The 26,499-nt window shown below is 39.8% G+C and overlaps 2 protein-coding genes across 3 annotated transcripts; both read left to right on the plus strand.

Moving 5' to 3' along the window:
* Nucleotides 1-4,990: 4,990 nt before the first annotated feature.
* Nucleotides 4,991-13,501, plus strand: LOC119746209 (complement C1q subcomponent subunit B-like). Of its 2 annotated transcripts, none has more exons than XR_005273711.1 (2): nucleotides 4,991-5,105; nucleotides 12,114-12,152. XR_005273711.1 is itself a non-coding variant. In XM_038223018.1 (2 exons), the coding sequence occupies exon 2, from the start codon at nucleotides 12,454-12,456 to the stop codon at nucleotides 13,279-13,281; it is 828 nt and encodes a 275-aa protein (XP_038078946.1). In that variant the 5' UTR covers nucleotides 4,991-5,105; the 3' UTR covers nucleotides 13,282-13,501. The 2 variants fall into 2 exon arrangements, 1 of the variants encoding a protein (XP_038078946.1); XM_038223018.1 differs by lacking the exon at nucleotides 12,114-12,152 and adding an exon at nucleotides 12,454-13,501.
* Nucleotides 13,502-21,611: 8,110 nt separating this feature from the next.
* On the plus strand, nucleotides 21,612-22,780 carry LOC119745440 (collagen alpha-1(X) chain-like). Its single transcript, XM_038221783.1, has 2 exons — nucleotides 21,612-21,678; nucleotides 21,953-22,780. The coding sequence occupies exon 2, from the start codon at nucleotides 21,953-21,955 to the stop codon at nucleotides 22,778-22,780; it is 828 nt and encodes a 275-aa protein (XP_038077711.1). The 5' UTR covers nucleotides 21,612-21,678.
* Nucleotides 22,781-26,499: the final 3,719 nt, after the last annotated feature.

Below are 26,499 nucleotides of genomic sequence, written 5' to 3' on the forward strand. Positions count from 1 at the left end.
CAAAATATCACACCATCGAATAACTCAAAGTGTTGTTCTTACGCACATTCTTTATTCACAAGCCAATCTATAGGAGAGGCGTCTCTGAATGGGATAGAGCCATCATTTCTCTTAACAAAACAAGGGTTTCAAATTTTGCCACAGTGAACCAAGAACTCTCAACTTTTGTTAAACACTTTATTTTGTATCCCATGTTATACATGTATAATTGAGTTTTGTTTCATGTTAAAAGTTGAGTTTTAGAGCTTTCACTATGATGAAATTGTTTACGATTTAATGTAATTTGAGTTGATAATGTGTCACTATATCAGCAGATTACGCAATTATGATTCTATAGTATATATTTGATTCTAAGCAACATTTTTTTCCAAGTATACATTTGAGGATGTGCTCTGTTTAACAGCTTAACTAATTAAAGCACAGAAATTAATTATATAACATGTAATCAGTATCGAATATTAATACTCAAAAACTGTATTTTGAACATTACTTCAATTAAACATTTTGCTTTTAACAATGTGGAAAAACTTGTCCCACTCGAAATACATTCCATCGAATTCATCTCAGGAAAGTAAAATACCAGAGAAATTTTGACCGTTTACTGAAAACAGTCAATAAAATCGTTTGTCGTTGAAATGAAACGAGCAAATCCCAGTCTGACTTTAACGAACAAAATAATTTCTTATTAAGTACTTAAATCTGTGATTATAGATAACAATTTTAATCTCTTTTGATATTACAAATTATTGCAAACAGATTCAGTTAATTACCTGTATTTTTGTCAATTTTGGTTTGTTTTGACCACTAGATTTGGGGATCGGTGTAAATGAAGGGCCGGGTTAACATTGGTTGAGGATGGATGGGGTGGAGGATGAATGATTAGTGGTGTCGAGGGGGTTAGGGATTGAAGATGAGGGGCGGGGAGCAAAATATGATGCCGATTGTTACTTCATCAAGAACAACGAATGGCACTAAGACAATGGTGTAGTCTACTTATCCCATTTACCCCACGGATTCTTAAAATGCTAAAACATGTAGACAGAACAAAATGAGAAATGAAAAATGCTGGATGTCAGGCCTGTGTATCTTTCGTTTTCACGCAAGTCATAAAATAAAATTGGGGATTTGAAGAGATAAGGCAATGAACCCTTTGGCCTTCCAATTCTGAGCATTTTGGATGCAATCGGGCTCGAAAGTGGCGCTATTGTGTCATGTTGTGGAGGGATCGTTTTTGAAGATGGCTACTGTTCCACTTTGGGAAAAAATAGGGGTCGCCTTCTTTGGGTGAGAATATCTCGGAAAGTCAATGGTAAAAAAAAATGAAAATAAAATAAAAGATGATACGTTGATTATCTTTTGTTTCTGTACAGCTATACCCCTGAGAGTTCTGAGTATTTTTACAAGAATTTTGAAGTATGGGCATTTAGCACTTGTGTCTATGGGAATTTTAATACAGGGCTGTTTAGGGTCCTAAACTCACGCTAGCCCGGATAAGAGACACCCTGGCGCGGCGGAGACACGCCCAATGCAGTGTCATTTATTAATCCTCGGAAGGATTTGTTTTCTTTCTCAAAACAAACAAACAAACAAACAAACACAGAAATGAGTTTAAATTGCACCATAGTGGACCAATGACTCTTAAATGTAATTATTGTTTTCTACAAATTATTTTCATCGGATTTTTAACGTGTTAAAAGTTTGGTCTTAGAGTTTAATTCTGATGAAATGATTGTTTACGATTTAATGAAATTTTAATTGTTAATGTGATACTATCAGAGCATTGTTAAAATGTAGTTATAATTCTATTGCAAATGATTATTTTATTGAACAAAACGTGTAGTTTATTTTCAAGTGCATTTACATTTCATAATATCTCTTTGTTTAATCGCCTAACTAATTTAGTAATATCATGTGATAAGATATAGAATATAAATTCTAAAAAAACCAAGGTTTTGAAAACACTAGTTTTTGATAATGTGGGACATACATGCCCCTTGTAATACACTCTGGAAGAATGAAATCGAATTCTCCAGAAAGTAGAATTGCAAAGACATTTTGAATATTTAGTTTAAAAAAATCATTTTGTCGTCGAAATGAAAGAGCAAATACCAATCTGACTCTTGTGAACAAATGTCCTATTAAGTACTAAAATCAGTGATTATTATTAACAATTCTAGTCAATTTGATATTGGAAATGTTTGCACTAATTCAGTGAGTTACTTTGTATTTTTGTAAAGTTATTTTGCTGTTTTGTCGTCTTGAATTTGGGGTTCGTGTTCAAGGCCCGGTACAGATGTGTGTCGAGGGTGTTAGGGGTTGAAAACGGGAGGGGCAACAAAACTGATACCAATAGTTATTTATCTTTCAATAATTGAACAAGACAGTTAATATTACTAAGACGATGGTGTAGTCCACTCGTTTCATTTCCCCCACGGATTCTTGAAATATAATAATTAATCATTTGGGGGCTAATGATCCTTACTCGCAGCTCGGATGCTGAATTGCGAAGGGCGCGGCTACAACGTGGTCTGGCCGCTGGCACGTAAAGGCGCCTATGGGCTGCCGGCCACATTGACCCATTTTGACCACGGAGAACAGCCTGAGATCGAAAGTGTTTGATTTTGCCGGATGGAGGAAAACCGGAGGGCATGGAGAAAAACCCTCGTGGCACAGGAGAGAACCAACGCACAACTCTACTCACACGTGATCCGCGGCCAGGATTCGAACCGTTGTCACCCTGGTGAGAGGCGAGCGCTTTATGCACAAGCCACCAGCGCCACCCAAAATGCTAGTATAATGTAGTCAGGAAAAATAATGAGGGAAAAATGAAACGCATCCCCACGCCTATCGATTCTGTAAACGCTAGCTTGCTGGGTATCAGGCCCTTTACCTGCACCCCTTCCCCTCTACTCACCGCCTAACATAACTGGAAGGTCATGGACAATTTGGTTCTGTATCCGCCGTGAAGGGGCAGGGTGTTTAGGCCGTTTGGGTCTGAAGGTTGTAAAACATTAATTAGGTGGTTGCGTCATGCAGATTGATGGTAGATGGGTGAGATGGGGGGGGGGGTGGTGGCAAAGCCTTGGTGAGAGAGGCTTGATAGGGTGAAAGTTGAACCCACAAGAAGTCAGCTTACGGGCAGGTATGTTAGGGGCAGGGTCGTTGCCAAGTGTAGCTGTGAGGTCTGAGTACCCGATTTAGTAAAAAAAAAAAATGGTCTGCGCATTAAACAGGCGGCCAGCTCCTCATGCCAGACGGCGTAGTACGGACGTTTTGTCCTCTTTGCCCCTGGTTATAGCTGTCCCAACAATCCCCCCCCGTGATTTTCAAATATCCGATGGCAGATTTATTTCAGTAAAATATGATTGCTGGACGTTCGCATCGTCGTCAAAATCATGGTCCCGGCCGGATGATGAGAAACGATACCTCACTTCAAACTCAGTGGCGTAACCAGGGAAGCTAGGGAGGGCGTTCCTCACCACTCAGCCTGCCTGGGATTCGAGGGGAAGCGCTTAACTCTTTGAATTGCTTCCTCCAGAAAATGAGGAGTCTTAATTAAGGTCCCTTTAATGAATCACGCCAATGAGTAATACTTCGCAGCGTATTATCTCTCGAAAATACTAGGATTAAAAACGACAAACCCTTGATAGGTATAAGAATAGGTACTCTTTGGAATTGTGGGCAGTATTGTTCCGCTAGAAATCAGGTACACTCAGGGGCACACTTAGTGATTATTTTGGACTTTCGGTAGAATATGGGCCATCGTCTTTTCAAATTTGCTGAGTAGGTATTCTTATAGGCCGGCCTATTTTAGCGGGTAAAACTGTTAGTTGTCATCAGCAGAAAATTGATGAGTGAATTACTAAAAACATTGGCACTCGATAGGTAATACCCAACGAAAAACAAATGTCACTACACGACTGTTAATGCTGTAAAAATAGATTTACTCTTCCTCTTCATGTCGACGAAACTATTAATAGAAAGGGAAACAACAGTACTCTAGAATTAAATATGAGCGTATGAGGAAATCGTACAGCTTTCACCCTTCTCCGCCTCAGCATTTTGGTTCGGGATCCGCCGTTGGCTGCCCAGGGTGGTTAGGAGGGGGAAGGGATGGTGAGGGCAGGGGTTCAATATGGGGATTCGTGCTTGGCTTGGAGATCAGGCTATTAAAGGCTAATGTTTCGTAAGGAAAGAAGTTTGTTGCACATGGTTGTATCAAAGCAGTTGGGTAAGTTTGGGATTAGGTTTGATTAGGCGAGGGTCAAAATCGGAGTTGGCATAATTATGTGTTTGGTTTTAGGTATAGGTTGGGCTCAATACGCGGAGGTGAGAAGGCCTCAATGAGCGAGGAGGGGGGTCTGCAGGTGCAAGGTCGATTGCATGCCGAGAAGTTGGCCGGGCCGAGCGCACGTTTGAATAGTGGATGGGATAGATGAATGGTTATAGTTAAGTTGCCTTTGAGAACGGCTGCAATCTGCAAACTAAGTATACTTCATCGTAAGAGGGCGGCAACTGTACATGCTTCTGAACAATTACTACGCTTTCGTTTTTCATCAAAAATGTAGACTGCATAACCTGACTACAAAATACTAGCCACCAAATGCGTGGCTCCATTAAATAACGCGAAGCGCAAAACCAACACTGATTGAATCACGTATGGCCGGTGTACGTCATTATTCTATCCACCAATCAGAGTTAGTCACCCAACAAGTCGGTGACCACAAGTGAGTGGTCTGTGATTGACAGGTGCCAATCACATTCCACGAGTTTGATTGTGTCACCGACATCCATACAATCATTCCACCAATTAGATGCGTCTATTTGAGTGTCGGTGATACAAGCTTCGGGTTTAACGTGTGGCACTGTAACATTAACATCATTTCCCTCTCATCAATATGAAGCGAGTCGGTGATATGTGATTGACAGCGCGCAGGGACCAATCACAAACCGGGCTTGCAAGTTCCTCAGTCACTGCTCGGGAAATCGACGTCAATATTTAAGTCACAAGCTGCCGGCTCACTCCTCACAACGACCGCAGCTCATGTCCACGTCCAGACGACAACCCGAGAGAACTGTTTGCAAGATCGAACAAGAATTGCACGGTGAGTCTTTGAAACAATCTTTGACGACAATTCTGCTGACTTTGGAATTGATCTTTTGTGATATATGACATTGACACATATTTGCTTATAGCCAAAACGGCGAGATATAAATATTTCCGACCATGATGATTCCTTTTCCATACGGTAACTCGATGACCTATCAATAGATGCTTAAATAATCATCAGATATTATAATGTATATAATATAAGCTGAATTAGCTCTTAGTCCAAACAGTTGATGCAGATTCATACCAACATTTTGTGAAGCCAAAGTTTCAGGTAACAAATGTTAAGAGCAAATAATCAGGGTTTTCATTTTATTTGTTCTGAATAAGGAATTCCTGTATGATAATATTATCGCTGTTACTTCCATGGTGCACTCTCAACAAACAATTGTCCAAAATTCTGACTGATTTCTCTAGCTCTTGAAAATTCACTTGAATTGTTGTCACTACCGATAACACACTATAAATCTATGCAAGTTTTATAGTTTTTATTGCCATTCAGGTTCGCCAGATTTCTAGTCATACCTGGCTAAAGGTTTTCAAGAGCGTATTACATGAAATTGCATATTGTTCACGCACTTACACAATATTTCACATGATAAATTAAAACTTTTTTAATTAAAAGAAAGAAATATTGCGAGAGCTCAACACTTGACCCATAATATCGGTATGACCATTCACCCCCTTTATTTTCTTGCTAGTTTTCCCTGTTTATTGTATCAAACATAAAATCCCGATGCGATGCGCTCACCTTTTTTCCGGTAATCACTCTAACTAATTGAGGATTAAAGGTTATGCGGAAGTTGGCAACGGAAGAACGTATACAGGAAATCGGGACATCTCAAACATCCTGTCCTATGTTGTGTAATTGAAAACTGGGATAATCTCAATACCTTTTGGTCTTTGTTTTTAAACTGTGTCATTTCACTAGTTCACAGTGCGCCATTCCGGTTTGATCACTACATGTATACACGTGTAGGCCTAAGCGTTACTTTTAAGCATTGCGTGATAAAAGTGACACTGGTCAGAATAGACTAGAGGGCGCACATACGAACGGACCGGATCATGATCACACTTTATTCAAGCTCAAATTGCTTTATCTAGCTGGATTCATTTCTAGGAATCATGTTTGTACAAATTATTCGGGCCGTCTGTTCTGCTGTCAGACTTCAACGTTTGAAGCACCAGCTTTCAGATGAATTCAGCCATGTTTGCATGCAGGGTTCCACTGAGAATGTCACGTAGATTCTGTTAAATATCTTTTTTGAAAAAAGCTGTATTTTCAGTGTTTAAAATTTGCAATAATAGTACAGATTTTCCAAGACACTTTCATGTTTGACAAACAGATGGTGGCTGATGCTAATAGCCAAACCGCGGTGCGCTGATTTCCCACCGCCGGGGAAATAATTCTTTGTGTAACGACTGTAACTTAACTGCGGTGGTCCACCTGTAATATTTCCGCCACTATACTTCACTGGTATGAGATCGGTTTTCCATATCAATGCAGAAAATAACCCAATAACTCATTTTTTTAAAAGCCAGCAATCTGCTCATATGTTGATGATTTTTTTCGTGATAAAATTCAAGAACATTACATCAAGTGAGTAGTTTTTATATTGTAAATTTTCTCTCAATTTAGCGTGACAACAGGATAGTATTTTGGCGGAAGATTATGTTTGTTTATGCACCGATAACGTTTCGGTCACCATTATCAACAGAAAACGTCATTCGATTCAAAACAAAGGTGCGAAGTTGATATTTAAAGAAGTGAGGGATCCCCTCCTGTCGTTCTCAGACATGCAATTTCGTATATGAAGCCAATCAATTTAGATTTTGCATCTTTCTTTTTAGAAAGGCAGATTACTCGACATATCGTGACCGGGTTCTCCAGGAAAAAAATAGTTTCATTTTTGTGTATGTCTACATACAATTTACAAACTAAAAAGATACAGACACCAAAGATTGAAGACTGCATTAACCCTAAAGGGGCCGGGAGCGGAATCCACCCCCCCCCCCTCAACATTTTCCGCGATAGCCTCAAAAAAAAAAAGAATTTCGCGACCCGAGCTGTTATGACGTTTTAGCCTCGAGCTTTGCGCATCTTTTGATACCAAAAACAAAAAAAATCGGACCACGGGTTGCCGCGTAGCTACGCGCCGTGAAAACTGAATTTTCACATATGGGTCATTCCATGTCAGACCAATTGCACTTTTTTACCTCATGTCTTCCGATTTTGATAAAAATTGCTGTGCTTGTAGGTACTGATGAGCAATGAATGCACCACAATTTTTAGCCCGATCCGACCTACCATGTGGTCAGGGCAGAAACAACAAAAAATGGTCATTTTTAGAGTAAAATACCAACCTTTTGGTAGAAATATGTCAAAACCATGTTAATTTTCATCGAATATATGCGAATTTAGTATCAAAATAATAAGAATTGCATGCTCAAAGCAACTCTTTTGTCAAAATTAAATTTTGTGAAAAGGAGGTCACGTGACCTTTAATAAGTTATCGTGACCTCTGACCCAATTTATGTATTAATGTATCATTCCGAAAATCAATGAAATGAAAATGACTTGATAGAGCATGTCTTCCTCTATCAGAATCTGCTAAAAATCAATTGGGGTCTTCAAAATTTACAACTTTATTACTATTTTTGTCAGTTGGTAGGTTACAAATTAGTCAATTTATAGACTTAACTTTACAAATCCACCCACACAACTATATTATTCTGTTTCTAAAGCTACTTAAATTAATCTTGGTTTGGGAATGTCTCATGTTTAGGGCTGATGAGGTATAACCAGACTCATAATATAAATTATCAGCAGTGGCGTACCCAGGATTTTGCTTTTTGTGGAGGGGGGGGGGGGGGCTCATATATTTTTTTTGTAAAATTTCTGTAGGAGATTGAAAAAAAAATCAAACATACAAATTGACAACCTTGGAGGGGGTATGTTCAAGCCCCTTGAGCCCCCCCCCCCGCCACTGATAATTAGTTATCCCACGAGCGCGCTTGGAATATTGGAATATGAAACAATGCAATGCTGCTGTGACCCATATGCCACCCGACGCACTACATTATTTCGTGTTCCACGAGCCATATAACGCATTTATCTTCAAGCAAACTTGACGTCGGATGTGTACATGTACATTGCACGTGGTGAGGGATGTAGGTGAATAGTGTATCGGACCGTTCAGCAGCAAATAAAAAAGAACACAATACATACATGTACATGTACATTCGAAAGCTACGAAAGCCCATTAGCGCCACTGCAAGTATATATGTTGCGGATTATTTAATTCGTTATTACGGATTATTAATTCGTTATTACGGATTACTAATTCGTTATAACTGATTATTAATTCGTTATTACGGATTATTTAATTCGTTATTACGGATTATTAATTCGTTATTACGGATTATTAATTCGTTATTACGGATTATTAATTCGTAATAACGGATTATTAATTCGTTATTACGGATTATTTAATTCGTTATTACGGATTATTAATTCGTTATTACGAATTACTCATACGTTCTGAGTCATTACTCGGCAAGTATGGCACAGGAGTGCAAACGTTGTATGCAAAGATAGCGCCGCCTAGCGGCGTTATATACATAGGCCCCTGGTCACGTGCTCTCCACGTGTGAGAACATCAGACTTAATTCGTAATACAGGGGTGTGAGTGACCACTGATAAAAAAAGCTGAATTTTGGAGATCTCCTATACTTTTGTACACACCAAGTGAGGGAAAAAGCCCGAAAAAAAGCTGAAATCCAAAACCAAAAAAGCTGAAATCAGCTTTAAAGCTGAGATTTCACAATAACAATTAATAATCCGTAATAATGAATTAAATAATCCGTAATAACGAATTAATAATCCGTAATAACGAATTAAATAATCCGTAATAACGAATTAATAATCCGTAATAGCGAATTAAATAATCTGTAATAACGAATTAATAATCCGTAATAACGAATTAATAATCCGTTATAACGAATTAATAATCCGTAATAACGAATTAGTAATCCGTAATAACGAATTAATAATCCGTAATCCGTAATCCGCTAATGGGCTTTCGTAGATATCTAGGGTGCAATATGGCTGTGCAATATTATATCAAATCACACTGTTGCTATAGATGGACTATTCAGGGTCTAGGATTCAAGTTTGCTTGAAGATAATACTTAATATCGCAATCAAGTTACCTCATTCATCACTGCGCTTCTTGAAATTTAATGAGTCTCACAGACTTGGCAATTGCTTCCTTCGAGATAAATTTCACCTGGATGTGTGTCAGCTGTATTGGGTCCAGGTAGTAAGCATAGAGCTGTTGCGTACCCCAAACAGTAACTGCTGATGACAATCGACTCTCAAGCATTCGACGTCAAGTTTGCATGAAGATAAATTCGTTAACCCACTTGCGCTCGTGGAACACGGAATAATGTAGTGCGTCGGGTGGCATATGGGTCACAGCAGCATTGTATTGTTTCATATTTCAAGCGCACTCGTGGGATAACTAATTATCAGTGGCACCCCGGGGTGGGTAATTTTTGTTTTTCAATCTTCTACAGAAATTTGAAAACAAACAAATTATGAGCCCCCCCCCCCCCACACACACACACACACACACCCACACACAGACTTGTTTCACATAAGTAGTGTGGACTTTCCTTTCTTTTCGTGTAGTTAAGGAACACCAGTGGAAAAACTCATTTTTCTCAAACTGTGAAAACTCTTTCAACCCAATTTTTTTTCTATGATTCCCTTTAGTGTTTCTCTTCATTCTGCTACAGATAAACCTAACCCAAAAATGCCTCTAAACCTGTTTTCCAGAAATGGGGAAACACTGTGTGGACGTGGGCAAGTCCACACAACGTCGGTGCTACCTACATTATGTGGACGTGTTTTGTTCGGAAGTCCACACTGCGTATGTAAGACAAGCTCACAAACGCAAAATCCTTGGTGCGCCACTGCTGATAATTTATATTATGAGTCTGGTTATACCTCATCAGCCCTAAACATGAGACATTCCCAAACCAAGATTAATTTAAGTAGCTTTAGAAACAGAACAGTAAGTTGGATTTCTCAAGTAAAGTCTATAAACTGACTAATTTGTAACCTACCAACTGACACAAATAGTCATAAAGTTGTAAATTTTAAAGCCCCCAATTGATTTTTAGTGGATTCTAATAGAAGAAGACATGCTCTATCAAGTCATTTTATTTTCGTTGATTTTCGGAATGATACATTAAATCATAAATTGGGTCAAAGGTCACGATAACTTATTAAAGGTCAAGTGACTTCCTTTTCACAAAATTTAATTTTGACAAAAGTGATGATTTAAGCATGCAATTCTTAATATTTTGATACCAAATTTGCATATATTCGATGAAAATTGACATGGTTTTGACATATTTCTGCCAAAGGGGTGGTATTTTACTCTAAAAATGTGTGCATTTATTGCTCATCAGGACCTACAAGCACAGCAATTTTTACCAAAATCAGAAGACATGAGGTAAATAAGTGCGTTGGTCTGACATGGAAAGACCCATATACGTCGTGTACGCAAAGCAGAATTGGCAATCGTACATATGAATAATTAAATAGCCATAATTCCAAAACCCTTTGACCTACATTCATGAAATTTCTTGGGTATGTTAAGGAAGAGTTGTTCTATGCATGTGCTGAGTTTCAACATTTTTCGTCACTCGATCGATGGCCGTGATCTTGGGGGGGGGGGGTGGCGGAATCCGCCCCCCTCCCGGCTGAAAGATTGTCAAAATAACCCGGCCCCTTTAGGGTTAACCGTCAATCGTAATTGCAAAAAAAAAAAACAATTGGATTGATTTTCAGTATTTTTTCTCCATTATCTTTTTATTTCCACATGGTGATTACTAAAATTAACTGGTCAATATATAAAAAACAAAATCTGTCTCTTTTTCGTGAGAGGCCGATTTTTGGGCGAGTGCTAAAAAGTTAATTCTTTCTGTCACTTAATAGACACTTAACAATAAATTGTTAAGTTCTGATATGCACGTTTCATGATTCCCTCCCTGACATTTAAAAAAGAAAAAACTTTTCAAAACATCATGTCATTTTATACCTTATTTTAACACTGCCACATAATATCTTCAAGGGCGGATCAACAGAGTTTATTGCCGGGCGAAGTTTGTGCCGGGAGAAAGGGTGAGGGTGGAATGACACTCTCAATTGAATTTTTGGCTTTTTTGATAGATATTCGGTCACTGCCAGGGGAGGGCACCCCCTCCGCACCCCTAGAGCCACCACTGATCTGGCTAAAATGCCGATTTGTATTAAACATAAATGACTTAATTTGTGAAAATAAGCATGAAGTTGAATTCCCGAGCTGGACTGAATCTAAAGCACAATAAATTCAATGCAAATACGTCAATTGCCTACTTTTGTAAGCGTATAGTGAAGATAATCTGATCGGCGCTAACTTCAACTGGGTTTGAGAATGCTAACGGGTTTGTATGCGAATTTGAAAGAAAGTGTTCACACATTGAATGAGCAAGGTGTGAAATTGGACGGGAAAAACATATTTAAATGAAGAATATGCTGTTTTAAAAACGCAGATAATTATGCTTTCAAAAATGATTCAATGAGTTACTAGTGCCTCAAAAATACACAGATTTTTTTTGGACAATGAATTTGAATAAATTGTAAAATGAATTTGATTAAAGGCTTTCATGCAAGCGTTTGAATCAATTTAATGTTGATTTCAGCGAGCATTCAGGATAAAAATGTCGCAAAGCGTCATTAAAACATGTTGCTTTTTCTGGGCGTATTCGGTCACGTAAATGCAAATAATCTTTGACCATTGTTTTTATTTGTGAATAATTGTTCCTGGTTTCGAATGATTATTGATCAAAGTGAAAAAAAAACCTCAAAATTGTATTAAAATCAATGATTAAAGTATTTCTTTCTTTACTCAAGCATAAACGTTACTAGTTTTCTTTGTTTATTATTTTTCAGCCTACAGTGAACTCCTTGATCTCTTCTTGGACCTGATCTTCAAGACTTCAAGACCGAACCATCGAGGTCGGTGTGATGATGTTTAATTGATTCTATCATGATTCCATGGAAAGGGCATGCCGTCACATAACAAAAATAATGTAATTCGGTCTCCTTTCCAAACTTTTATCGGCGGGCAAAACAATAATACTAACAAGTGTTATCCCCTTGCTCTCGGATAGGCCACTGCCGACACATTCTCTGAATAATGATTCCTCAAAATTATGTCTCGTATACAAATTCTTCAGTTTATGTAGTGATTTTGTTTGTAATATTAGGCCCTGTATTGTTTTCCTTTCAGATGAAGATCTGCGTGGCCACCATTCTGTCAATCGCCCTCCTTCTGGGTAGCTCTGTCAAGCTCCGAGCTTCCGTTACGATGCCGGTTCCCTCGGATGGCGATGGTCCTGCGTCTCAGGTGTGTCAGCAGTGCTGCCAGGGACCTGCTGCAATACCTGGTATACCGGGTCTCCCTGGCACAGTAGGACCGATGGGGCCGTACGGTCAGCCGGGGTCAAAGGGCGATGCGGGTCAGCAAGGTGAGATTGGCCCATTTGGGCCTATGGGTGAGCGGGGAGCATCTGGGAACACTGGGTCTAAAGGTGACGATGGGATTGGTCTGCCCGGCAAGATAGGTCCGAGAGGGCTACCTGGTATTGTTGGAGGAACTGGGGAAATTGGTGTCAAAGGTCAGAAGGGTGAGCCAGGGGAGACACCAGACGACTCCAACAAGCGGGTGGCATTCACCGTGGTGAGGACGAGCAACTCGGATACATCTACGAGTCACGACACCCGTTTGCCCTTCCAGCAGGCCGAGACGCTTCTGCCGGGTACCAGCTTCGATCTCGAGACCGGCACGTTCACATGTAGTGTTCCGGGCACCTACGTATTTACGTTTTCTGTTCTCAAGTATAGCAACAGCGGAACCCTTTTCATCCATCTTGTTAAAAACAGCTACAAGGTGATCACTACCCATGGTACATCAAATCAACTTGGTCAGTTGTCTGGTAGCGCGGTGCTGGTTCTGCAGCGAGGAGACACGGTGTTTGTTACCATGTCCGGTAGGGCGCAAAGTGGTACCACCTATCACTACACCTCATTCAGTGGCTTCCTCCTTTTCTCCGAATAAATAAATAATAAATAAATTAAATTAAATCACAACGCATAAATATTCAGGAGTAGTGCTGCATATTTTTTGTTTCGCTTTTCATTTTGCCAAAACAGTAACCAATGGATTAAAAGAAAAATGTTCAATGTCATGATAATAAGAAAGATAATTGATTCTTAATACTAAGCATTTTACATTAAAGTATAAAAACGCTTTACCAGACATCAAAACTGCATAAAAACATTAATTAAAAAGAAGTTAAATATATGACTTTTTAAAAAGAAGGTTTTAGCGTGTAGCTGCGATTAAAAAAACATCCAAAATCATTATTTTTGTGCTCAAATAACGTGGAAGCAATAGCAATGAATTGAATGAAATCGGGTGATATCATTTATTTATCCTCGGAAAAGAAAAAAAACATGAGTTTCAGTTGCGCCACAGCTGACCAAGAACTCTCAAATTTCGTTAATACTTTTTTTTGTATTACATGTTATACATGTGTAATTCAGTTTTAGTTTTATGTTAAAAGTTGAGTTTCTAGAGCTTTCCTGATGACAAATATTAGTTGATAATGTAAATTATACATCTTAGGATACTGCTCTGTTTAACAGCTTAACTAATTTACAACACAGAAATTAGTCATTATGACATGTAATCAGTTTCGGATATAAAATACTCAAAAAACTGAATTTAAACACTTTATCTTTTAAAAATCAGGAAAGTAAAATTACAGAGACATTTTGACCGTTTACTGAAGACAGTTAGTGAAATCGTTTGTCGTTGAACGAACAAAACCCAATGTGACTCTTGTGAATTTTTTTTTTATTAATTACTCTAATCTGATGTGGTTATTGTTAACAATTATAATCGCTCTGATATTAAAATTTATTGCAAACAAAGTTTGTTAATTACTTGTATTTTTGTCTATTTATTTTGGTTTTGACTTCTTAATTGGGGATCGTGAAAGGCTGGCTTAATATTGTTTGCGGGTGCGTGGGGTGGATGGTTAGTGGGTGTCTAGGGGGTAAGGGATTGAAGATGGGGGGAGGCAAAATATGATGCCAAATGTTACTTATCTTTCAGTAATTAGACAAGAACAGTGAATAGCATCAAGACGATGGTGTAGTCTACTTATCCCATTTACCCCATGGATTTTTAAGATGGTAATACATGTAGACAAAACAAAAATTAAATACCCCTCCCCCCCCTCCCGCCTTTCGATTTTGTAGAGTTGCCAGCTTGCTGGATGTCAGGTTCATATTTATTTGCCCCTCCAAAACCAGAAGCCCACCGACAGTGTTGTTCTGCATCCGCCTGTGAAGGGCAGGGTGTTCAGGTTGGCTTGGGTAAGCGTGATAGAGATTAATAGGTGGTTGCGTCCCGCGGGTTGGTGGGATATGGATGATAATGAGAGGGGGACCCTTGGTGAGAGAGGCTGAATAGGGTGAAAGTTGTACGATTCCCTTTAATACCCACATCAGCTTACAGACATCTTGTATGTGTTAGGGCCAGGGTCGACGACAAGTGCATGGGGGATGGATGTGGGGTGCGACACCTGATTAGTCAAAATGGTCGCTACAGTGGCTAATTGTCAGACGTAAACATTAAACAAGCGGCCGGTGTGGACGGTAATTCTGTCCCCCGGTAAAAGTGTCCGGGGGGACATAATTACCTAGGTAAAAGTGTCCCCCCTGTCCCGTTAATTCTGTCCCCCTCCAGGTAATTCTGTCCCCTCCGGTTAATTCTGTCCCCCCTGGTTTTGCACGCGTAAGTTGTTATATTGATGTTATTATAATGAATTCAGCGCACAGGGTACACATTTTTAGATTTTTCCACCCTTCATCAATGATTATCAAAATGAAATTAACGTTTAGATGTTAATCAACCGATCTATGTTTCTGCAAGAAGGCACGCGTAGTAATACTCAACCTATCGCTAGCGCGCGCACGCCCTCCGTAGGTGCGGTACACTCGCACGCACGCCCACCATGCAAATCGCTCGCTCCCGAACGAAGTCGTCATCAAAACGGGAGTTGTGCTTTGCCGTAAGCACCATTCCCGAATTTAGCAAGGCGCCGCGCAAAAAAGTTAATAACTTTACTAATATACAGTCTGGGTGCTAGACTTGTGACGTTGCACGGGGACACATTTACCGTAGGGGGGGGGGAACACATTTTAACGTCGTGCAGGAGGACAGATTTACCTAGAGGGGGACAGGTTTAGGGTAAAAGTGTCCCCCCGGACAGATTTACCGGGTCACGACCCGATAAATCTGTCCGGGGGGACACATTTGAGGGGGGACAGAATTACCTGCCACACCGGCTCCTCATGCCGAACGGTGTGGTCCTGTCCTCATTGAACAGCGCCCCCTGTCATCGTGAGTGTGCCCTGCAGGTTAACTGTACTGTCCTCCTTAAGCCTCCCCCGCAATTTTCAAATATCCATTGGCAGATTTATATCGGTACAAAACAACTTACTGTACGTTCCCATCGTGGTAAAACATCGGTAAATATATGCCTGAACCCATCCACGAGCTCGTCCATAAAAGTCATACCCTTAAAATGTCCTATAATTATAGAGAGTTCTGAGAGCCATGAAATTGGGAAATTGAATAGATATGGCAACTGAACCTTTGCCCCTGGACTTGGGGATTCTTATTCTGAGCATTTTGGATGCAACTTGGCTCGAAAGTGGCGCTATTTTGCAATGTTGTGGAGGGATCGTTTTTCAAGATACTTTTCCGCATTGGGGAAATAGGGGTCGTCTTCTTTGGGTGAGAATATCTCGAAAAGTCAATGGCAGCTCAACCCACCAAAAAAATGAAAAAAAAAAAAAAAAACATACATGTATGTTGATCATCATTTTTCTGTGCAGATAATACCTACATAGTGTGAGCTAGTTCTAAGAAATTTGGTCCAGTGATTTGTCATGATGACTGTGCTACATTATGATATTAATTATTCAGGAGAAACTGTCAAACAATGAAAACAATATTCATAAATACCTGAGACAGTTTACGCATTCCTATTGGTCGAGAGCCCGTCGCGTTGCCGGTCTTAAACGGATGATAAAGACATGAATAGCTGGTATCATCGCTTTTCCAGTGTCACATGAAATTTGGACTCCTATGAAATCCGGTGCCTTTTTAACGTTTCATTGGTTGAACGTTCAAATTCCTACCAGTGAATCAGTATTTCATGGTCCGAAATTCACACTTCACCAGCCCAGCTGCGTTTTGCGCGACATCGCGCAGTATGCGCGACGCGCACGCCAATGTCCCTATAGGGTAATGAGATGTCGAGGGGCATTCCATATTATAGCCAGAGGGGTGTTTCGTAAAACATAATGTAAAATTGTTGAACAAAATGGTTGGCAACGTCTAGTTTTTGACATTTTTTTTTTATTTTTGGACCGAAAAGGTATTTAAGAGTGGGAATAAATGTGTGTTCGGTCGGTATTAAAACTCTGTTTAAGACCGGTTTGAGTCTGGATGGCTTCGCCTCGGGTAATTTTCGCCCATCCAGACTCAAACCGGTCTTAAACGGAGTGTTATTATACCTCCCAAACACACACATTTATTCCCTTAATAATGACCGAAACAAATATAGCATCTTAAACGCGAAAAATACAGACCGAATGAAAACAGAAAGTCAACGTCCAAGAAATGACACACCCGTTTTTTGGGGGGGCCGGGCAATAACCCAAGCCTGCCAGGCCCAGATGATGATGTGTCTGATATATGTTACTCTAAAGGAGAATCTATTTCACGAGAAACCGTCAAACAACAACTTTTTCGTGAAAGGGCGCGCTAAATAAAACTAGTGTTAAGTTTCCATCAATAGAGGGCGCGCCTCATAAATAGTGTTCTCCACAAAGCATCAACTTAAGGGCAAGTTCGCGCAAGGACTATAGTTAGCCATTGTTCGACTAAAGCTTGCCCGAACTCTGTCTATACTAGTCAACGATGGTTGATTACGCTAGTCGACAATTTGGAACCAACCTAGGGCCAAGTTCGCGCAAGGACTATAGTTGACCAATGGTTAACTAACGTTTGCCCGAACTCTGTCTAGTCGACGATGGTTGACTACGCTAGTCGACTATTTGGAACAAGCCTACTGGGGTTGGTTGCTTCGCTGGTAACCAATAGCCGCGCGCATTCATAACGCTAGCAGGGAGCCAGGATCCAGAAGTTTTGCGATGACATTTTGACCAGCGTTTGACTAGAGACGTTCGCACGTTGCTATCAGTGCGCAGGCGTAAGGTACGTCACAAATCAACCACTAGTCGACCAATGGTCCTTGCCCGAACTTGGCCCTAATGGGGCTGGTTGCATCGCTGGTAACCATAGCCGCGCGCATTCATAACGTACAGCAGGGAGCCGGGATCCAGACGATTTGCGATGACAATTTGACCAGCGTTTGACTAGAGACGTTCGCACGTTGCTATCAGTGCGCAGGCGTAAGGTACGTCACAAATCAACCACTAGTCGACTAATGGTCCTTGCCCGAACTTGGCCACGGATGCTGCAATATTGAGCAAAAAGAACAAACTCGTTTTTCGAGAAACAACTCAAGAAATACAAGATGTATCACATTGAAATTTCGTGCACCGATTTTCCACGATGTGTCACAAGAGGAGTTTGAATTTCAAGAGAAACTGTTGAACAATAAGGCAAATAGGACGGCAACAATGTACTGTGTTTTAAACGCGAAAACTCCACGTTGACTAATTCCATTCGGATTGTATTGTTGTCCGCTTAAAACCGTTGTTACGGTCATATTAGCTTCATTCTTTGCCGGATTCTTATGAAATTAAATCTCGTAATGTTAAACATAAGGCCAAAAAAAAAAGTCTCCGGTTTCTGGTATGCGCGCGCGTTGCCGTAGCCATGCGCGTCGGCAAAATGAAAAAAGTGTGTTTTTTTTTCAATGAAAGATGATGTCTCAAAACCGCCAAACTCACTGGTTTGACTGGAATCATGCTGCTGCACAATTTTAACGTGTTTTTAGATTGGGTTATGGTCGAGAATAATTTTTATGTGGCCTCTCTGGACTGCCATATATTTGCACTAAGTTTAGTCGGGCACCATTTGCAGTCATCAGCCGACATTTGAAGCAAAAAAATCAGGTTAAAAAAAGCCGCGTCGCCGCACCACTTTTTGGGCAAGCTCCATACCAGAAACCGGAGACTTTTTTTTTGGCCTAAAGACAAATCAGTGAACGAAAATTCAATTTCATACATCATGTATTTCTTGAGAAGTTGCCCCTCAAAAATCAGTGGTAGAGATCGAGACCAGTATTTATGTGGCGCGCCGTCTATACTGAAAGAAAATTAAAGTACGCATTGGTGCGAAACCACTAGTTGTGCACACGTACCGGAAAATAAATTGGCCTTAAGGCGCCGAGCTCACGGGATTTTTAGAGGGGAAAATAGCTAAACTAGCTGTCATGGTTGTCATCAGCAGAAACTAAATTGAGAGCAGTGGCGGCAAGTTCGATCGCTGACTATGACAAATATTATAGATGATTTTATTTTCTTTTTGTGTAGTAAATTAGCCCTGTACATGCTCTTTTACAGTATTTGAACGAATAAGTGTATTATTTTGTTTCACTTATGCACATCCCAGCAAAAGCAAAGACATTCCCCTCTACGATAATGGCTGATACATACGAAAACCCATTAGCGCCACTGCAAGTACATATGTTGTGGACTATTTAATTCGTTATTAAGGATTACTAATTCGTTATAACGGATTATTAATTCGTTATTACGGATTATTTAATTCGTTATTACGGATTACTAATTCGTTATTACGGATTATTTAATTCGTTATTACGGATAATTAATTCGTTATTACGGATTATTAATTCGTTATTACGGATTATTAATTCGTTATTACGGATTATTAATTCGTTATTACGGATTATTAATTCGTTATTACGGATTATTTAATTCGTTATTACGGATTATTAATTCGTTATTACGGATTAATTTATTCGTTATTACGGATTATTTAATTCGTTATTACGGATTACTAATTCGTTATTACGGATTATTAATTCGTTATTACGGATTATTAATTCGTTATTACGAATTACTCATACGTTCTGAGTCATTACTCGGCAAGTATGGCACAGGAGTGCGAGCGTTTCATTCGGTGCCGGTGTCGTGCCAAAAACCGTCCGGTGCCAAATAGTGTCCGCTGAGCATGCGCAGTGGGCGCCAGACACTATTTGGCATGTAATACATGCCAAATAGTGTCCGATGCCAAATAGAGTCCGGGCGGCGGGCGCCGTCGTTCCAACACAAGGGCGCACGTACGTCCTGCCGGACACTTATTTGGCAGGAAAAATCGGACTGTATTTTGCAAAGGTGAATCGGAAAATATTTGGCAGGGCGGGGAATCAGACAATATTTGTTGGCAGGAAAAATCGGACTATATTTAGCAGGGAAAATCGGACAGTATTTTGCAAGGGGGAATCGGACAATATTTGGCAGGGGGAATCGGACAGTATTTAGCAGGAAAAATCGGATATTTGTTTCGCAGGGAAATCGGACAGTATTTGGCAGGGGGGAATCAGATAGTATTTAGCAGGAAATATTGGACAGTATTTGGCAGGAAAATCGGACAATATTATTTTGGCAGGGGGGAAAGGACAGTTTTTGGCAGGAAAAATCGTGCGTACTGCACTGCACGCCAAACAGGTGAACTGACGCGAAAAAAAAAACACACAAACATTTTGCACAAATATAATTTTGTTTAACTATTAGGGAAACCAAGTAAATAGTTATCACAGATAACAAGGAAAACGTTAAAACAGATTGTAAAAAGCAAATTCAGGTGAAAGAAATCTTATCTATACGACGTCTTGACAGCTCGTAACAGGGCCTAATGCCTCTATTTTGCAGTGGAGCGTAGGCGTCCATTTTCAAAATGGCGATTGGCTTCAGGCCTGCTTTTAGAGGTGATCATCTTTGATCACCTAGATGATTGAACCCCAGAAAATTGAACAGAAAATGAAGGATGATGAAAAAATCTTTAATTTGATGTACGTCTTGAACAGTCCTCAGAGAGTTATTACCTGAATTCCTGAAGTGGGGACATAAAACTTGCATTGGGGTCTATTGGAATGTATTACATTCCAATGTATTACTGGTCTGCAACGATAGGTCTACGTGTTACTTGCAAGCGTTGCAGGGTAAAGTGTCAATTGTCAGAATAGACTTAAGGGCGCCAATGCAAACAAATCGGATCATGATCACACACATTTTATTCATGGTTAAATTGCCCCCCGGACAAGCAAAAAAAAAAAAAAAAACAGGAGAAAACAAGAGATAAAAAGAAAAAGAAGAAAGAGGTGCGATCATATTGTTAATTTAATTGGTTGGGGTGCAAATGTCCCTGGACACCCTAAAAAAATTATCAATCCGGAAAATATATTGATATTTGGGGGAAAATGTGCTTTGTCCTCCTCTACACACAACAAATCCTGGCGATGCCCATGGCTGGATACATTTGTAGAATCATGTTAAGAGTTAAGGTTTAATTTTTTGCACACATTATTCGAGCGTCAATTTAGATTTTGCATCTTCCCTTAAAAAAACCCAGATTTCTTGTCCTAATTTTACCCGGTTCTTCATATTGGTTAAAATGACGAAACACGCGCGAGATTTTTTCTTTCATGTTTACGTACATACAATCAGTTTCGTAAAACAAACCCCCCAAAATAAGAGAACTAAAAGAACTAAAAGAGAGATATGCATGCAAACTATAGAAAAAGATTGAAGACTGCATTAACCGTTTATCGTGTTGGCGATAACAAAATATATTTGATTGATTTTGAGTATCTTTTTAATTGTCTTTTTATTTCCACAGAGTGATTACAACAATTAACAAACTGGTTAATATGGTCTAAATATGAAAAAAAGTTATTTTTTGCGCAATAAACCTCATTTTGGGCGAGTGCTCAAAATGTCGTTCTTTCTATAATCTAGCCACCTAACAATGTTCCTGTCATGTTTCCTTCCCTGCCAATTAAAACAAAAGTGTGTAAATTGCATCATGAAATTTTATCAAAAGTCATGTCACTTTATCATCAGGGAGCATTGAGGTTGCAGAGAAAAATCTCACAAAGCGTCATTAAAACATGCTGCTTTTTCTGAGCGTATTCGGTCACGAAAATGCAAATAATCTTTGACCATTGTTTCTATTTGTGAATAATTGTTCCTGGTTTCGAATGACCATTGATCAAAGTGAAAAACCCTCAAAATTGTATTAAAATCAATGATTAATGTATTTCTTTCTTTACTCAAGCATAAACGTTACCGGTTTTCTTTGTTTATTATTTTTCAGCCTACAGTGAACTCCTTGATCTCTTCTTGGACCTGATCTTTAAGACTTCAAGACCGAACCATCGAGGTCGGTGTGATGATGTTTAATTGATTCTATCATGATTCCATGGAAAGGGCATGCCGTCACATAACAAAAATAATGTAATTCGGTCTCCTTTCCAAACTTTTATCGGCGGGCAAAACAATAATACTAACAAGTGTTATCCCCTTGCTCTGGGATAGGCCACTGCCGACACATTCTCTGAATAATGATTCCTCAAAATTATGTCTCGTATACAAATTCTTCAGTTTATGTAGTGATTTTGTTTGTAATATTAGGCCCTGTATTGTTTTCCTTTCAGATGAAGATCTGCGTGGCCACCATTCTGTCAATTGCCCTCCTTCTAGGTAGCTCTGTCAAGCTCCGAGCTTCCGTTACTGGGCCGGTTCCCTCGGATGGCGATGGTCCTGCGTCTCAGGTGTGTCAGCAGTGCTGCCAGGGACCTGCTGCAATACCCGGCATACCAGGTCTGCCTGGGCCAGTAGGACCGATGGGGCCGTACGGTCAGTCGGGGTCAAAGGGCGATGCAGGTCAGCAAGGTGAGATTGGCCCTATTGGACCTATGGGTGAGCGGGGAGCACCTGGGAACACTGGGTCTAAAGGTAATGATGGGATTGGTCTGCCCGGCAAGATAGGTCCGAGAGGGCTACCTGGTTTTGTTGGAGAAAATAGGGAAACTGGTGTCAAAGGTCAGAAGGGTGAGCCAGGGGAGACACCAGACGATTCCAACCAGCGGGTAGCATTCACCGTGGTAAGGACGAGGAGCTCGGATGAATCTACAAGTTCCGACACCCGTTTGCCCTTCCAGCAGACCGAGACGCTTCTGCCGGGAACCAGTTTCGATCTCGAGACCGGTACGTTCACCTGTAGTGTGCCGGGCACCTACGTATTTACGTTTTCTGTTCTTAAGTACAGTAACAGCAATTCCCTTAACATCAATCTTGTTAAAAACAACCACAAGGTGATCACAACCTATGGTCAATCAAGCCAACGTGGTCAGTTGTCTGGAAGCGCGGTGCTTGTTCTACAGCGTGGAGACACGGTGTATCTTACCATGTCCGGTAGGGCGTATAGTGATTCCACCAATCACTTCACCTCATTCAGTGGCTTCCTCCTTTTTTCCGAATAAATAAATAATAAAAAAAATAGAATTAAATCACAAAGCATAAATATACAGGAGTAGTGCTGCACTTTTTTTGGTTTCGCTTTCCATTTTGCCAAAACAGTAACCAATGAATTAAAAGAAAAATGTTATGATAATAAGAAAGATAATTGATTCTTAATACAAAGCATTTTACATTCAAGTATCAAAACTGCATTAAAAACAGTTAATTAAAAGTATCAAGTTAAATATATGACTTTGGAAAAAGAAGGTTTTAGCTGCGATTGAAAAACCCTTCAAATTCATTATTTTTTGCTCAAATAACGTGGAAGTCTGCACGGTCACCGTATGCCTTGCCAGGCTTTGGACGAACTTTAGGAAGGTTGAACTGAACTCCATCACAGCTTTTAGTGCGAATGATAAACGCATAAACTCACAAACTCACTACTCTTTGAGGTACAGTAGCGCTGCCTCACCATGGCGGATAAGTTTGAAAAGTATCGAAGAATCTTGAATTCATTCCGCACCGTAACCGAGAGCCAACGTAGTTCCTGAAGTATGGGCGTACGACCCTTCCTTCTGCATATATGTTATTATTTCTTAAACTGGTAATCGTATGAAAAAAAACATTACCAGTTACAATAGTCTGTCTGGGAAGTAACAAATGCATGTATTAAAATATATTTTTTTTTCCATTTGCATTTCGCATACCGTATACAGCCAGAGATTAAATGAAGTATGGGTGATATCATTTATTTATCCTCGGAAACTTTTTTTCTTGAAAAAACAAGAGTTTCAAATTGCGCCACAGTGAACCAAGGACTCTCAACTTTTGTTAAACACTTTATTTTGTATCCCATGTTATAATTGAGTTTTTGTTTCATGTAAAAAGTTGAGTTTTAGAGCTATCACTATGATGAAATTGTTTACGATTTAATGTAATTTGAGTTGATAATGTGACACTATATCAGCAGATTACGCAATTATGATTCTATAGTATATATTTGATTCTAAGAAACATTTTTTTTCCAAGTATACATTTGAGAATGTGCTCTGTTTAACAGCTTAACTAATTTAAGCACATAATTTAATCATATAACATGTAATCAGAATCGAATATAAATACTCAAAACCTGTATTTTGAACATTACTTTAATTGAACATTTAGCTTTTAACAATGTGGAAAACCTTGTCCCACTCGTAATACATTCCATCAAATTCCTCTGAGGAAAGTAAAATTACAGAGAGAAATTTTGAACGTTTACTGAAGACAGTCAATAAAATCGTTCGTCGCTGAAATGAACGAGCAAATCCCAGTCTGACTCTTACGAACAAAATAATTTCTTATTGAGTACTTAAATCTGTGATTATAGTCAAGAATTCTAATCCCTTTGATATTACAAATTATTGCAAACAAAGTCATTTAATTACCTGTATTTTTGCCCTTTTTTGTTTGTTTTGACTTCTAGATTTGGGGATCGAGTTAATGAAAGGCCGGGTTAACATTGGTTGAGGATGGATGGGGTGGAGGATGAATGATAAGTGGCGTCGAGGGGGTTAGGGATTGAAGATGAGAGGCGGGGAGCAGAATATGATGCCGATTGTTACTTATCTTTCATTAATTCATCAAGAACAATGAATGGCACTAAGACGATGGTGTAGTCTACTTATCCCATTTACCCCACGGATTCTTATAATGCTAAAACATGTAGACGGAACAAAATGAGCAACCAAATATGCTGGATGTCAGGCCAATGTATCTTTGCCCCCCCCCCCCCTCCGACAACACAACCTGAAGCCCACCGACAGTGTTGTTCTGTATCCGCCTGTGAAGGGCAGGGTGTTCAGGTTGGCTTGGGTTTGAAGGGTGATAGAGATAAGGTGGTTGCGTTTCGCAGATTAATGGGAGATGGGTGAGAATGAGAGAGAGAGAGCATTGGTGAGAGAGGCTGAATAGGGTGAAAGCTGAACGATTTCCTCACACGCTCATCTTACAAACGCCGGGTAGGTTAGGGCCAGGGTCATCGCCACGTGCATGGGGGAGGTGGGTGTGTGCAGGGGCGGATCCAGGAATTTTCGCAGGGGGAGGGGTTCATCGGCAAAACAAATCTGACATGCAGACAGGTTTTTTTCTCCAGACACTTGGCCGCCAAAAGGCGGACGTTATTATTGTTACCAGTAAAACATGTTCTTCCGCAATTTTTAAATATCCGTTGGCAGATTTATTTCAGTAAAAATAGCTTTGCTGTACGTTCCCATCGTGGTAATCCATGGCCCGGGACGTAAATTTTCTTTTCCTAAACTACACCAACATACAGGGTTGTATAGCGCCCTCTACGATACTTTTATAATACGTACGCAGGTATATAATTATATTTTCCCCCACATTTTGGCGAGCAGTGCGAAAGCTCAGTCGACAGGGTTGTGATTTTGCATTGCGAGGTTGCAGGTTCCACTCACCGTTGTTTTGTCCCCGTTTTTTTTCTAACCTTAGACTTCAGAGGATATTTTGTTAAAGGGAAATAAAGTCCGAATTTCATTACGTTCGAATTCATTTCTTTTTTTCTAATTCATATTTTGTTCTCACGTGTTTAGAAAAGTAAATTCCAAAACGCCATTGTAAGATTTGAGGCTTTGCATGGTGGAGATACTAAATAATGAGAGGTTTGCGGACATACTATGTGTCTTCTCTCCTGAAGACGGTAAGAGCATACTGACCGGAACGTCGAGTTTATACCTCTGGTTCTTTTCAGAGCCATTCTCTTAGTTGAGAAATTATTCGCACATGGTGTGTCCGCAAACCTCTCAAAACGCCATAGCGTGCACGTTTAGGAGAAAAAAATCGCGCCCATGCAGGATGGTAAAGGGTGCACACCGGTAAATAGGCTTAAACCCATCCGCCGAGTGCATGAAAGAAAGTTAAACCCTCAAAATATTCTATATTAGAGAGTTCTGAGAGCCATAAAATTGGGGATTTGAAGAGTTAAGGCAATGAACTCTTTGGCCTGGACTTGGGGCTTCCAATTCTGAGCATTTTGGATGCAATTGGGCTCGAAAGTGGCGCTATTGTGTCATGTAGTGGAGGGATCGTTTTTGAAGATGGCTACTGTTTCACTTATGGAAGAAATAGGGGTCGCCTTCTTTGAGTGAGAATATCTCGAAAAGTCAATGGTCAACCAACACAAAAAATAAAATTTAATGAAAGATGACATGTTGATTACCTTTCTTTCTGTGCAGCTATACCCGTGAGAGTTCTGAGTATTTTTTTTCAGGTATTTTGAAGTATGGGCATTTAGCACTGGTGTCTATAGGAATTTTAATACAGGGCTGCACCGCAAGACCTGTAAAGCGACTCCCAAAGACTTAAGTGATAACTACACGTACTTCCCATTTTTGTTAAGTAATACTCATGATTGTAGATCTCCAATGCATGGTGTTTGAAATTTTAATTGAATACAGTGAGTATTTGTTGCGTTGTTGCCACCAAAATGAGTTATTACTGTATTTCAAAGTTAGAATTTCGTCCAGTGATTTGTCATGATGACTGCGTAACATTATGAGATATAATATTATGGGGAAACTGTCAAACAATGAAATAATAATACATGTTTGACCGAAACAAATATAGTATCTTAAACGCGAAAAATACAAAGCAAATGAAAACAGAAAGAGAGACCCAACACACAACTCTACCCACACGTGATCCGCGGCCAGGATTCGAACCGTAGTCACCTTGGTGAGAGGCG

The sequence above is a fragment of the Patiria miniata genome, unplaced genomic scaffold (genome assembly GCF_015706575.1).
Source record: "Patiria miniata isolate m_02_andy unplaced genomic scaffold, ASM1570657v1 HiC_scaffold_7, whole genome shotgun sequence".
Classification (NCBI taxonomy): domain Eukaryota; kingdom Metazoa; phylum Echinodermata; class Asteroidea; order Valvatida; family Asterinidae; genus Patiria; species Patiria miniata.